Source organism: Thunnus thynnus, chromosome 5, assembly GCF_963924715.1.
Source record: "Thunnus thynnus chromosome 5, fThuThy2.1, whole genome shotgun sequence".
Taxonomy (NCBI): Eukaryota; Metazoa; Chordata; class Actinopteri; order Scombriformes; family Scombridae; genus Thunnus; species Thunnus thynnus.
In genome coordinates this window covers 35003332-35017480 of record NC_089521.1, presented here as the reverse complement: position 1 = coordinate 35017480, position 14149 = coordinate 35003332, and the positions used below count along the sequence as shown (strand labels likewise).

At 38.3% G+C, this 14149-nt stretch overlaps 2 protein-coding genes across 2 annotated transcripts; both read left to right on the top strand.

Annotated features, from left to right (window-relative positions):
• The first annotated feature begins 260 nt into the window (after positions 1-260).
• Positions 261-8122, top strand: actr6 (actin related protein 6). Its single transcript, XM_067590976.1, has 11 exons — positions 261-430; positions 1969-2086; positions 2176-2244; positions 2324-2447; positions 3347-3482; positions 3582-3638; positions 3715-3813; positions 3980-4058; positions 4141-4312; positions 5698-5836; positions 7772-8122. Exons 1-11 carry the CDS (start codon positions 363-365, stop codon positions 7899-7901), a joined length of 1191 nt encoding a protein of 396 aa, XP_067447077.1. The 5' UTR covers positions 261-362; the 3' UTR covers positions 7902-8122.
• Positions 8123-8911: 789 nt separating this feature from the next.
• sycp3 (synaptonemal complex protein 3) lies at positions 8912-13742 on the top strand. The gene is made up of 8 exons (XM_067590977.1): positions 8912-9349; positions 9859-9940; positions 10049-10083; positions 10673-10790; positions 11306-11405; positions 11656-11754; positions 12160-12264; positions 13397-13742. Exons 1-8 carry the CDS (start codon positions 9208-9210, stop codon positions 13448-13450), a joined length of 735 nt encoding a protein of 244 aa, XP_067447078.1. The 5' UTR covers positions 8912-9207; the 3' UTR covers positions 13451-13742.
• The last annotated feature ends 407 nt before the right edge of the window (positions 13743-14149 follow it).

Below are 14149 nucleotides of genomic sequence, written 5' to 3'. Positions count from 1 at the left end.
TAGTTTTGATCAGTTCATCATAAATACCAATGAACTGATAGAGAGAACTCTGAATCCGTCTGAAAACGGAACATTATGAACACAGAAGGCGGAACTTCATTTCATGTTGTACCCACCCGAACATGTTTCTACGGGCACCTAAAGTCTCGTCTCTGATTGGCTGTAGGAACCACCTGACTGTGGATACGAACCTGATTGGCTGTAGGAACCACCTGACTGTGGATACGAACCTGATTGGCTGTAGGAACCACCTGACTGTAGATACGAACCTGATTGGCTGCAGTGAATTGTTAATGGCGGAGCGGTGTGATGAGTTCAGTTTCAGTGTTTATGGACTAAATAAACTGTTTTCAGACTCTTAAATGGCGACTTTAGTTCTGGATAACGGAGCCTACACGGCGAAGATCGGATACAGTCAGGAGAAGGTCAGGTCAGTTAGTTCCGTGTCTGATAATAATAATAATAATAATAATAATAATAATAATAATGATGATGATAACGTGCAGCATTTATCGATATGAACGTATTTAACAGTAATAACGTATTAAACTCGTCCATCTCTGTCATAAACTGAAGGTTTTTTCTCTAAACTGTCGCCAAACTTCTTTTAGAAAATGATGATTTTAGGTTTTCAATGTTTTTTTTTAATAAACAAACTGACAGAATCAGTCCAAATATGAAATAACAGGATTCAGTCAGCAGATGTTCAGCTGATATTAATCAATCTATTTGTATTGATCCTAATAGAGCTGCAACAATTAGTCGATTTATTGGTTAGTTGCCAACTATTTAATTAATTGAGAACTATTTTGATAATCGATTCATCGTTTTGAGTCATTTTTTTTAAGAAAAGTCATTTTGTTAAATGTGAATATTTTCTTTGACAGTAAACTGAAGATCAAACAACTAATCAGTTAATCAAGAAAATAATCAACAGATTAATCAATAATGAAAATAATCATTAGCTGCAGCTGTGGATCATAATGTCAAATATATCTGGAGATAATCTGGACGTATCTAAAGCAATAAACAAATAAACAACACATATAGACATTAATTCTTCTTAAAGTTTATCTGTAAATAAGAACAAATGAACATTTATCATCACGTCTTTAACCTGCATCTGACTGCAACTGAGGATTCTTTTCACTATCGATCAATCTGTTGATTGTTAGTTTACTAACGATGGATCAGTTATTAGAATAGCTGCTGATTAATCGACTAATCGTTCGGTTCTGTTGTTTTGTGCTTTTTACGTGATGGAAACTCTGCGTCAGCTGACGATGAGATTATTGAAGGAGGTTTTTCAGGAACATGTTGAGCAGATTCAGACAGTAGAGAACAAACAGATGTGGAGATATCTCCCCGTCTTTATTCAACAGCGTAGTATATCGATTAGAGAGCAGGATTTATTGATTTCAGGTTCGAATCTTGTAATTTGTCCCTCAGAACTCTTCCTCTCACACTCAGGCTGCTCGTGAAACTTTTTTTGTGCAACAACGTTGTCACAATCCAACCAATAGGAGGCCAGGTTTACTGTTGACCAATGAAATGATCCCTGCCTCCTGGCGAGCTTGTTCGTTGTTGAACTCTTTAATCTACTCCCATTTATACACCAGCACCCGCGACAGAAGACCTGATTTATACTCATAAATCAATCAATCAATGTATTAGTTTAGATCAGCTGCATTTAAACTGAATTAAAACATCATGAAGCTTCAAATGTTTAATAAATATGAAAGCACAACAGCCAACCATTTCCACCATCATCATCACCATCGTGATTCTCACCAGAACACCTTTAAACAACCTGCTGTTGTTTGTGGTGTTTGATGTGTTTCTGTTTGCTTCGATGGTTGTGTGCAGTAGTTTTAGTATCTAGTAACGTTCCAGGAAGGTTTGGTGATTATAGTCGTCGTTCACTAGTGCGTCCCGTCAGCAGAGTGACCTCCTGTCTTTCTCCTGCAGCGTCATCCCGAACTGTCAGTTTCGCTCCAAGACGTCCAGATTAAAGACCTTCACTGCCAACCAGCTGGATGAGATCAAAGATCCCTCCGGACTCTTCTACATCCTGCCCTTCCAGAAGGTGACGCCAGTGAACCCGCATGAAGCATCAGGGAAACATCTGGGCTGCTTTTTTGATGTGTTTTTCTGTCTCCTGCCGTCTCTCTTCAGGGTTATCTGGTCAACTGGGACGTGCAGAGGAAAGTGTGGGATCATCTGTTTGGGAAGGAGATGTTCAAGGTGTTTAGTTTCCTTCCTTCAGCAACGTCTTGTTGTTTAGTTTGAAACGTTTCTGATCACGTTGTCCGTTGGTGTGCAGGTGGAGTTCGCAGACACCAGCGTCATCATCACCGAGCCGTACTTCAACTTCACCTCCATCCAGGAGTCCATGAACGAGATCCTGTTCGAGGAGTACCAGTTCCAGTCGGCTCTCAGGACCAACGGTGAGGCCGGCAGGAAGCTGCTGCTTCATCAGATCCTCCGTCATCATCCTCACGTCCTCAGAAACACGAAGCAGAATAAAATACAGACCAGGTTCTTCATCAGAACATCAAATACAAAATAAAACACAAAGACAATGAATGACTTCATGTCACTTCATTTATAATAATTTGTTGTAAACACGTCGTCTACTGAACTAACGTCCATGTTGTTGTCAGATTGATCCGATACGACACTTTATCCCACTTTATCTCACTTTATTTCACTTTATCCCACTTTATTTCACTTTATTTCACTTTATTTCACTTTATCCCACTTTATTTCACTTTATTTCACTTTATTCCTCTAATTTAAAAGCTGATCTTTGTGTATCAGAGTGTAAATAAATAAAATGTGTAAATATCTCTTATAATTAAACCACAATTCATCAAAACCAGTTTATCATCATTGTCTAATAAAACGAGCCTCGACTGTAAACCTCTGACACGCTTTAAAAAGATTCATCAATAAGTTATTAAATTAGTCAGCAACTATTTTGATCATCGATTCATCGTTTTGAGTCGTTTTTTTAAAGAAAAAAAAGTCCAATTTCTCTGATTGCAGCTTGTTAAATGTGAATATTTTCTGGTTTCTTTAGTCTCTGTGACAGTAAACTGAATAAACAACTAATCAATTAATATAGAAAATAATAATAAATAAGTAACAGATTGATGAATAATGAAAATAATCTAATTTCTCTATTTTTGAATCTCCTGAAACGTCCTCATGAACTTCTTCTGGGTTTGATGTCGGTCCTTCACAGTCACGTTCTCCTGGATTCTGCTGGTTATCAGATATCAGTTTAATCTGTTTTAATCTGTTTTAATCTGTTTTTAATCTGTGTTGTTTCTTCTCTCTGCAGCCGGCTCTCTCAGCGCTCATCACTACTTCCACACTAAACCGTCGGAGCTCTGCTGTCTGGTGGTCGATACGGGATTCTCCTTCACACACATCGCCCCCTACTGCCGCAGCCGCGCCATGAAGGACGGCATCCGCAGGTGACCGTAGCGACAACACCTCTAACAACAACAACAACAACAACAACAATAATAACCACAACAGTAATCTGATGTCTGCTGCTTTATTTTACCTTTTAGGATCAATGTAGGAGGGAAACTTCTGACCAATCACCTGAAGGAGATCATTTCATATCGGTAAATCCACCTGCAGTTTGTTTTGTTTCAGTCGAATCATCTAAATAAATAAATAATCTCTTGTCTTCTCCTCCAGACAGTTACATGTGATGGATGAAACCCATGTGATCAACCAGGTGAAGGAGGACGTCTGCTACGTGTCGCAGCAGTTTTACAAAGACATGGAGACGGCACAGTGAGTCCAGAAACACTTCGGTTGAAGCCTCTCAGCAGAGCGGCGTGTTTGCTGAGAGTCGGCGCCGTGATCTGCGGTGTCTGCGGCTTGTAGAACAAACGTCACGGATCTGATGATGGTTTGTGGTCGTTGGTCGGTTGAGTGATGGTTCTCTCTTGTGTTTCAGGCTGAAGGGGGAGGAGAACACGGTGATGAGGGACTACGTTCTTCCAGATTTCAGCTCCATCAAAAAAGGTTTCTGCAAGGTGAGACGGCTTGAGCGGGTCTGTCGTATCATCCCGACGCCATTTTCTGTCTTTTCTGAATGTTCTTCGGTCTCTCTGACAGCCGCGAGAGGAGATGATCTACAACGGGAAGTATAAGACCGGAGAGCAGATCCTGAGGTTGGTCAACGAGCGCTTCGCCGTCCCCGAGATGCTCTTCCACCCGTCAGACATCGGCATCCAGGAGATGGGCGTCCCAGAGGCCATCGTCCACTCCATCCAGTCCCTGCCGGAAGGTCAGATGTGATTCTTAAAGCTACGTCATGACCTCAGACTGAGTCTCTGTGTACGATGAAACGATACACACAGTTAACTCTAACTCACAGAAATGACCTGCAGCCGTCTCTCTGACAGGAAGTGCATGAAATGATTCTGAACTAATGAGTTAAATTACAGATTTCTGATTAATTACACACATAATTATATATATCTATATTATATATTTATCTGTACTAAAGACTAAATACGACAAAAACTCTGAGAGTTCAGAGTTCACGGACCAGGAGGACGGTTCACTATAACACATAGAACTGGCTGTAAAGACTTTCTAATGAGTTATAATGAAGTTCAGGTCTAGAGTTGATAACGAGGCTGCGACTCCTCCTCCTCGGCCAGTGTCTGGAGGAATGTGAGTATTAATATGACTGGGAGGACTGGATTCATTTAGACTGACATGTTCTTCATGACACAGCCAGGTTTCAGTAAGACAATCAATCAATATGATGATCTGAGATTAAATCGTTTATTAATACGGCTTCAGATGACAGAGATCTAATGTTCAAGAGTCCACATTTAATTCTCTTATTTTGTTTACTTTGGATTTAATTAATTTAAGTGGTCGGGGGACAGACGTGGTCTCTATGTGGTTTTGGGGACAGACACAGTCTCTATGTGGTTTTGGGGACAGACGTGGTCTCTATGTGGTTTTGGGGACAGACGTGGTCTCTATGTGGTTTTGGGGACAGACACAGTCTCTATGTGGTTTTGGGGACAGACACAGTCTCTATGTGGTTTTGGGGACAGATGTGGTCTCTATGTGGTTTTGGGTGGGTAACTGCTCTAATGGAAGCGTGAAGGACTGCAGCTCTGCTTCCTGGTCTCAGCTCTGGGTTGTCATGGTTTTGGTCATGTGATGTGGTGCTGTATAAATAAAAATTGATTGATTGATTGATAAATCCGTCTAAACATCGAGTCTTTTCACACATTAACACATATATAAAATATATTTTAATAACAAAAATCAACTGAATTTCCAACGTTTGGACTTTTACTCTGAAAGTCTGAGACTGAAGGGAACCAGGTTCTGTCGTTTGGGTTTCTGGACTCTGAACCTGTTTCACCAATTTTATTTCACTCTTTATAACTTCCAACAGTGTTTTGGTTTATGTGTCATAAACTGAATGTTGCATGTTTGCAACTAACAATTATTTTCTTTATTGATGGTTTGAACCATAAAATATCATAAAATAAAGAGAAAGTTGATGTTTTCAAGTAAAGAACATTAATATCTCTTCATCATCACATAAGAAGCTGGAACTTGAACTGTAGATCAACTAATCGATTTAATAAACATAACAATCAGTTTCTGTTTATTGATTGATGTGTTTTATGTCGTGTTCAGAGATGCAGCCTCATTTCTACCAGAACATCGTCCTGACTGGAGGAAACACTTTGTTTCCAGGCTTCAGAGAGCGACTGGAGGCAGAACTACGCTCGCTCGTCCCCGCTCACCTTCCCGTCTCCGTCCTTCTACCCGCCAAGTAAGAAACCTCAAACTAACTGGTTCTGTTTTAACAGCAGAGGAAGAAATATATATATTATTATTATATCATCACTGCTTTTATTTTGTCATGTAACACACATCATATACACCTAAAAACAACAACACACAAATACACAGATTCAGTCCAACATGAAGGTTAAAGGTGATCCAGTGATCCAGGTCCCGACAGCAGACTGCTGATCCTCTGATGACAGTAGAAACTCTTTATAAACATATGAAACAAGTGTCAGTGTTGTGATTATATCAGACTGTCTCTTATTAATCTTCTTCTAAATCCAGTTTTATCACGTAGAAGACAAAGTTGATGTGTCTCATTTAGAGGAAAGCTCTTAAAGGAGCATCATCATCATCATCTTCTTCATTTACTGGAATAGAATCTTAAATAAATAAATAAATAACATCCTTCTCTTATGTTCTTTCTAAGATTTGAAATTATATTTATGAGGACGTTTACCAGAAGAGTCTCAGAGTCTCACATTTAGCAGCATTATCTAACTAGTTGATGTTGTTTTCTGAGCTTCAGCAGCTTCAATCTAAATTATAAACACACAGACAATCTTTAATATCTTTACTAACTACTTTAAAATGTCATTTAAAAGCTGATCTTTGTGTATCAGAGTGTAAATAAATAAAATGTGTAAATATAATATAATTAAACCACAATTCACCAAAACCAGTTTATCATCATTGTCTAATAAAACGAGCCTCGACTGTAAACCTCTGACACGCTTTAAAAAGATTAATCAATAAGTTATTAAATTAATCAGCAACTATTTTGATCATTGATTCATCGTTTTGAGTCATTTTTTTTAAGGAAAAAATTGCAGCTTGTTAAATGTGAATATTTTCTGATTTCTTTAGTCTCAGTGACAGTAAACTGAATAAACAACTAATCAATTAATATAGAAAATAATAAATAACAGATTAATAAATAATGAAAATACTCTCATTTCTATTTTTGAGAAGTAGAAACTCTTTACAGAAATATTAAACATTCAGTCGTCTCTCTGCTTTCCATTTGATCAAATAAAAAGTTTTTAATCATCTGTTCAGCACAAACACAAGATCCAAAAGTCCCAAATCTTTGAACTTTTGACTATTGTTTTTATCTCCAGTCCGTTCAAACACGTGTAAACAGTCTGATACCATTTAAGCATTTAAAGGAGACTTGCTGCCCGATACTGAACCTGTTAGCATGTTTCATCGTCGTAGTGATTAAAATGTTGCTGTATTTAAGACATAACGTATCAGCCTTGTAATGGGGAAATTGCTGATGACTCAATAAACACACAAAGAGAGCATTGTCAGGTTATGAAATAATACAATCAGAAGTATAAAGCATCATAGTTCTGGAGACAAAGATACCACCTAGCTATCTTTTCTTTGTCTGAAAGGTTAACCAGTCCCTTAAATACTGCTCGTACAGAATTTAAGACATCTGTTTACTAACCTTACAGGTCAGCAACCCTCAGATAGAAACATAAGTCAAAAGTTCAGCTAACCTAGGAACAGACTTTCTTCACCACCATATATGACAGTACATAAGCACCAAGTAGCATCACAAAATAACATCACTACTATATTAAATTAAGGACAAACCACACTATCCTCTAAAGCTGATCAGTTTTACACATAAACATCTACATAACTACAGTTTATCTTATCACTGGCTCAGGTAAAGGTATAACAGAATAAACTGCCTCATCTTACACAGCAAAGAACTAAGTTTAGAATAGACACAGCACACAAACTAACACTAAACTGAACTTAAACACTGTCTGAAACATGTATGATATATTGAAGAAATACATCAAATGATAACCTGTTATTCAGTTTTCTTTTACAGCTTCCTACTGATTCATATCAGAGCCATATGTAACATGTTCTGGTGTTTTATTGTTTTGTCCGGCAGCCCGATCAGTTTCTCGTGGGAAGGAGGGAAGCTGCTGTCCCACAATCCGGACTACGATGAGATGGTGGTGACGCGGGAGGATTACGAAGAGAACGGACATTTTATCTGTGAAGAAAAGTTTGATATTTGACTGTCAGACAAAAACTGTTTTATATCTGATATACTTACAGGATCAAAATGGATTCAAACAAGTAAAATGAAATGTTTTTTTCATTGTTTTATATTTGAGTTTGTCTGGAACAAGGACTGTCAGATGTTTTATACATGTGTAAATATGCACTTTCTTTATTTTTGTTAGTAAACTCTGAACATGAGTATGATGTAAGAAGTGTTAAAATATTTCAACCAACACCACACAATCCTTGTTTTCACTTTTTACTTGTATTTCATTTTTGAAACAGTGTTGAATGTATTTTAATTTAATTTACAGAAATCTTGAAGAGACTTTAAGTAATTTTGTCTAAATCAAGAAAATATTTTTTTTTAGTATTTTTTTGGGGTCATTTAATGCATTTATTAGAGAGCAGAGAGGTGACAGGAGACGAGCAGAAAGAGACCAAATCCTGTTTATATAATAGAGATAATAGAGGTTTTTTGTAAAGACAGGAGATCACAGTATTATATTAGTCCCGTGGCCCACTGTGATAAAGTGATAAAATGAGCTTTTTTTTTAAATACACATGGTAAATTAAAATTTTACTTAGTCAAACTTATCGGCTTAAAAGTAAAAATCAATCATAATTGATTATGAGACGTCATCATTTCAACGTCTTATCTCACAACAAATTTATGAGATACAAAGTCAAAATTATGAGATGCCATAATTTTCACTTTTTACCCAGTAATTTTGACTAAACATGAGCAATTTATAAATTCACAACCAACTTTTCCTCTTGTTTTTCTTTTATTGGCACCATTGGTCTTCCATACAAAGGAAATCTAGCAGTGACGAAACTTTTATGCAAATTTAGGCTTAATGGAAATAACTTTTATAAAACAATATAATTCGACAGTTGAACAAATAAATATGATAAATCCAAGCAATTCAAGCATTTTACACTTTGATTTTGGACTCATGACCCATATTTTTTAAAATCCTGACTACAGAAGGCCCACATACAGGTTATTGTCCTTTAGACTGTCCGGGACTTATGGCGGGAATCCAGCCTGATTTGAGGCGCTAGCTAGGTTAGCTTTACCCGGTGTAGTTAGTGTGGTACTTATTGTGGTCTAAACTCACTCTGAGTAAAACCAGGAGCCAGGAGAGAGATGCGCTGGATTTAAAGAGTTCACTTAAAGCGAGTTGAGTCAGTCAGTTACTTAAACTGCTGTAATTAACAGTGGCCAGGTCGATTAGCAGCTAAAGCTAAGCTAAGCTAACGTTAGCCGCCATTAGCGGACTTCAGTTTAAAGTTTCAGATTATCTAACTGGGTCTATGCCGACGGAACAGACTGGAGGAATGGCGACAGGAAGAAGACAGATGAAGAAAAAACACCCAGAGGGAAAAAATGATAAAGTTTTTGATTTTACTGGAGACGAAAAGAAAGAGCTGAGCGGTTCAGAGGACGATGTGAGAGGTGAGTTTACCTTTAGCTTTACGTTAGCTGCTATTAGCTTATTACAGCTAGCAGCGGTGCAAAGTAACCGAGTGCTTTTACTCAAGTACTGTAGTACAATTCAGAGGTATTTGTACTTTACTTGAGTATTTCCATGTGATGCTACTTTCTACATTTCAGAGGGAAATATTGTACTTTCTACTCCACTACATTTATTTGACAGCTTTAGTTACTTTTCAGATGAAGATTTGACACAATGGATAATATAACAAGCTTTTAAAATACAACACATTGTTAAAGATGAAACCAGTGGTTTCCAACCTTTTTGGCTTTTGACGTCTTACAAAAAGCAGTGTGTAGTCGGGGTCACATTTCACATGTCTATGAGTTGTTAACAGCTCCACCAAATAAGTGATTTTTCCCTCTAAACTTCTCACATGCTTTCATTTCAATAAAAGATGTGAGTAATTCCTCCTCCGCTGGCAGCTGTTCAGTAATTATTATGAACTTGTTTGATGATGTTTTTCTAGATGAAACTCTGGTTGTGGACAAACTGGCAAAGAAAAGACCAGCTGCTGACTTTGAAGAGGAGGGAGTGACCTGTGCTGTTGGGTATCACAGTATTATTTATATATTATGGGAACTAATAGTGAACAATATCTGACATCAGTGCAGGATAAATGATCTAAATATGACTTTTGTTTCTTGTCACTTCTTCAGAAATGAGGTTCAGTCCATGTTGGAGAAGTTTGGGGGTAAACAGCTTTGTGTTTGTTTCTCTACTGATTAAACACTGTCTGTAGATTTTAATGTTTAAAGGGTTGTAAACTGTGGCAGTGAGGGTTTGATCAGATCTCTAGTCTCTAATTTGAAGCACAGCAGTGATGATTCTTTAACATGTTTAGTTATTGTTCAAACATTTAACACCAGATTATCTGAGCAGGTTTGCTGTCACGTGTTGTTAAATGAGGAATAAATGTGTAGAAAATGTTTTTATACGCAGAAAAGCAAAAATCATTTTGATAGAATTTGATAATAATTTGAAACTCACATTGAAAAACTGTAAATACATCCAGTCACCTTAAAGTAATGCAGCATTATTAATCTATTAATCTATTAAATGAATCATCAACAATCAGATTAAATCAGTGGCAACTATTTTGATCATTGATTCATAGTTTTGAGTCATTTTTATGTGAATATTTCCTGGTTTCTTCAGTCTCTCTGACAGTAAAGTGAATATATTTATATTATATTATATTATATTATATTATTATTATATTATTATTATATTATATTATATTATATTATTATATTTATATTATATTATTATTATATTATCAGCTGATATCAGCAAGGTGATGCAGGCCAAGAAGAAACGTCTGGAGTGTCTGACGAAGAACTACATGAAGGGAAGTCAACACAAGCTGGAGGAGCTGTGGAACAACTACCACGGTCAGAGGTCAGTCTGTCACCTGCACCCGACTATCGATCGGTGATCAGCAGCGACGGACGCGCTGTCTATACCGTCAATCAATAATCAATAGAAAAGGAGCTGAACATAAAGAGACTAACAGCTGCAGGAAAGACAAATAAGAACATTTACAGCATTAAAAGCGACTTTTATTCAATTTAGTCCAAAAAAATCTCCAAAATGAAGACAAACTGTTGTTAAGAAATCAATTTAAAAGTGTTTATTTTAAGAGACCAGCAGCATAAATACTGTTACAACAATAAATACAAACAATCATACCAGTGTCACACACTACAGACCAGTAAACACAAACCAGTAAGACTGACCAGTACCACTAACTTATTGATCCTTTAGATTGAGTTACATTCTGACTGGAGCTCTGCTGTCTGCTGGTCCATCAGTGTGTTTAAAAGCTTTTTCATAATAATAATGATAATAATAATAATAATAATAATAATAACGTGTGTGTGTGTGTGTGTGCGTGTGTGTGTGTGTGCGTGCAGGCAGAAGATGACTCAGCAGTATTCTCAGCAGGTGTCGTCGGCGTTGCAGCAGTGGGAGACTGAAGCGCAGCGAGCCGAGGAGCAGGAGGAGAAACTCAACGTCTGTCGACTCGTTTACTGTCAGACGGGAAACTTCCTGTTTATCCTCTCGCATTATATTTAAACATCAAACAACACGGTTTTATCCTTCAAAATAAAGTTCAGTTGATCCTCATCATTGAAGCTAAATATCAGCATATTTATAGTCTCCTAAACTAAACTATGATGGGGATTATTGACCTTTTTCACTCCGTGTCAGATTCAACAAACCATTTTTGGCTGAGCTGAGTTCTTCTTCTTCTTCTCTGCAGAATCTGTTCAGACAGCAGCAGAAGATCCTGCAGCAGGCTCGAGTCGTCCAGAACCAGAAGCTGAAGACGGTCAGAGATCTGTACGAGCAGTTTGTGAAGGTGAGACCGATTTAAAAAAAAAAAAAAAGCTTCCTGTCGGTCTCCACGGATCAGAAACAGCTCGTCCTCCGTCAGAGACAAACTCACCGAGTCTTCTGTCACAAACCTCGCTGTCTTATATGAAACGCATTTTAGATCTGTTGACATCTGAGCGTCAGAGACACAGAAAGCATCACAGCTGCTTCATTTCCTCACGAAAACCCAGAGAAAAGATCATTTTACTCCCCACTAATGTCTCCGTACTGGTTACCAGTTCATCATGTCGCCGGCGTCCTCAGACAGGAAGTCGTTGGCAGGTGTCGCACTGAAGAAACGTTTCCTGTCGATGAACTCAAGACTCACACAACCACAATCTGAAAACACAATAAACTTTTAATGAGGTGTCTGTGTGTGTGTCTCCTGCAGAACATGGAGGACATGGAGAAGAGTCACGAGTCCTTCCTGCAGGGGGCGCAACAGGAGCTGAGGAAGGAGATGGCCACTCTGCAGAAGAAGATCCTCATGGACACGGTCGGTTCACTTACTCTGTGAAAATAATAATGAACTACCGTATTTCCTCTAATAGTGACCGGGGGCCTTTATTTACCTCACCTGCAGAGGGCAGCAGGCAGGCTTATATCAGAGAGACGCCTTTAATATTTTAGTACGAAGCCTCCCTGTTCTCTGATCTGCTTCAGTTTGTTTTTGTTACTGCGTTATGCTATTAATAAAATTAAAAGCCTTCATTTCCCGACTTTTATTGTGAAACATTACACAAACATTTCAATACTTTTTGTGTGAAGTATGACCGGTCAAGTACGGGAGGGGAAATATGGCCGGTGTCAGTTAAAAACTAAACTAATCTGAGGTAACGTTACGCTGGATATAAACATTATCTAAGCTAACTCTAACGTTAGCTTCAAGCTAACTTTCTTCCTCCCACCTCCAGCTAGCCGTGCTCTCCTCTTGTCAGCTAACAGCAGCTCACGGTTTTGTTTTTTCCAGTATCTGATTCCTTTCGGGTCAAAATGTCTCGCAGCTTTCGCTCCTTAATTGCAAAACTCTCTTTGAATTTGACGTCAAACTTCCGTCTGGTGGGCGCCATGTTCGCTCTCTACAGTGTCGTGGCGTCAGTGGTGTTATGGAAAATCTAAGTGTCACTGACACTTGCACAGGTCCTATATGGTACTTTAATTATAGCTACCGCCATCCTGTGGCACTTGTACATCACTACAAACAACAGTCACATTATAAAAGGCGCCGAGAGGAGCCGGGCGGCTTTGCTGTCGGTTTCCCAACTCGTTTTAAAAAAAGACGAGAGAAAAAGAGGGAGAGGGGGGGCTAGAGAGAAAGCAGTGAACCAGATCAATAAAACAGTATCTAACTGTCAAGAGGTCAAATAAACACACCCGCACACCTCCGTACAACCCTGCAGCGGCGCGCAGCAGCACCTGATGTGGTCTGAATCCGTCCTGGTTTTTCCCTCCCCGGCCTGTATTTGTTCGTGTTGACCCCCCCCCGCCATTATTGGAGAACCGGCTTTTAATTGGCCGCTATTAGAGAAAATACGGTAATGTACAAACTATCGATACATAGTGACAAACGTGGTAAATGATGTCAGATGTGTGTGATGTCACTTCCTCTTGTTTGTCCGTTTCCACAGCAACAGCAGGAGATGGCCACAGTCCGCAAGTCTCTGCAGTCCATGCTGTTCTAGGCTGCTGTTGCCACGGCGACAGAGCTTTGTTCCTGCTAGGTGCTAGTGTTACCGTGGTTACTGCGGTTATTGTGGTTAAATAGCTGCCGTTGACTTTGTTTACATGTTTACATGTTTACACTGAGGTTCTCTGTTTGTTGCTGAAGCTCTGAGTTGTTTTATTTCAGTCAGAAACAGTTCGAACGTCTGTTCAACGTGTGTTTATATGAAATGTGATTTCATTTGTAGAAGAGCTGATGGTCAGAATGTCGACGTCTGTGAGAAAGTAAATAAATAAACTTTTCTACTTTTCTGTTTGGCTCAAAGTCTTTTTATTTAACGCTGATTATCTTTAATTTATAACTCATCAGGGCTTCATGAAGACACTTTGTTCATATTCAAAACAATCAAAGAATATGAGAAGAAATATCAATACGAAGAAGAAAAATACCACAAAAGGCGGTTTACACATATATAGATAATGTTTGAAGAATGAAAGGATACAGCATATTATATGTTATATATAGATATTAATGCTGCAGTTGATGTATAAAATGTCTCAGTTTGACAGTTCAGAGGGTTTATTAATGGCTCGTCACTGTGTTGTGATGTTATAAAGAGCGCCGGCCGACATGCTGATAATCATTTTAACCATGTTAGCAGCAGGATGATGATGTCACTGAAGATTCAAACACGTAAAACTGCAAAAAAAAAACATCA

What these genes read in the sequence shown, in the direction of transcription:
- actr6 (XM_067590976.1), top strand. Translation starts at nt 363, where the DNA reads ATGGCGACTTTAGTTCTGGATAACGGAGCCTACACGGCGAAGATCGGA. An exon ending in ACATCCTGCCCTTCCAGAAG is followed by an intron (nt 2,087 to 2,175) that starts GTGACGCCAGTG and finishes GTCTCTCTTCAG; the next exon opens with GGTTATCTGGTCAACTGGGA. An exon ending in AAAGACATGGAGACGGCACA is followed by an intron (nt 3,814 to 3,979) that starts GTGAGTCCAGAA and finishes CTTGTGTTTCAG; the next exon opens with GCTGAAGGGGGAGGAGAACA.
- sycp3 (XM_067590977.1), top strand. Translation starts at nt 9,208, where the DNA reads ATGCCGACGGAACAGACTGGAGGAATGGCGACAGGAAGAAGACAGATG. An exon ending in TGTACGAGCAGTTTGTGAAG is followed by an intron (nt 11,755 to 12,159) that starts GTGAGACCGATT and finishes TGTCTCCTGCAG; the next exon opens with AACATGGAGGACATGGAGAA. An exon ending in AGAAGATCCTCATGGACACG is followed by an intron (nt 12,265 to 13,396) that starts GTCGGTTCACTT and finishes CCGTTTCCACAG; the next exon opens with CAACAGCAGGAGATGGCCAC.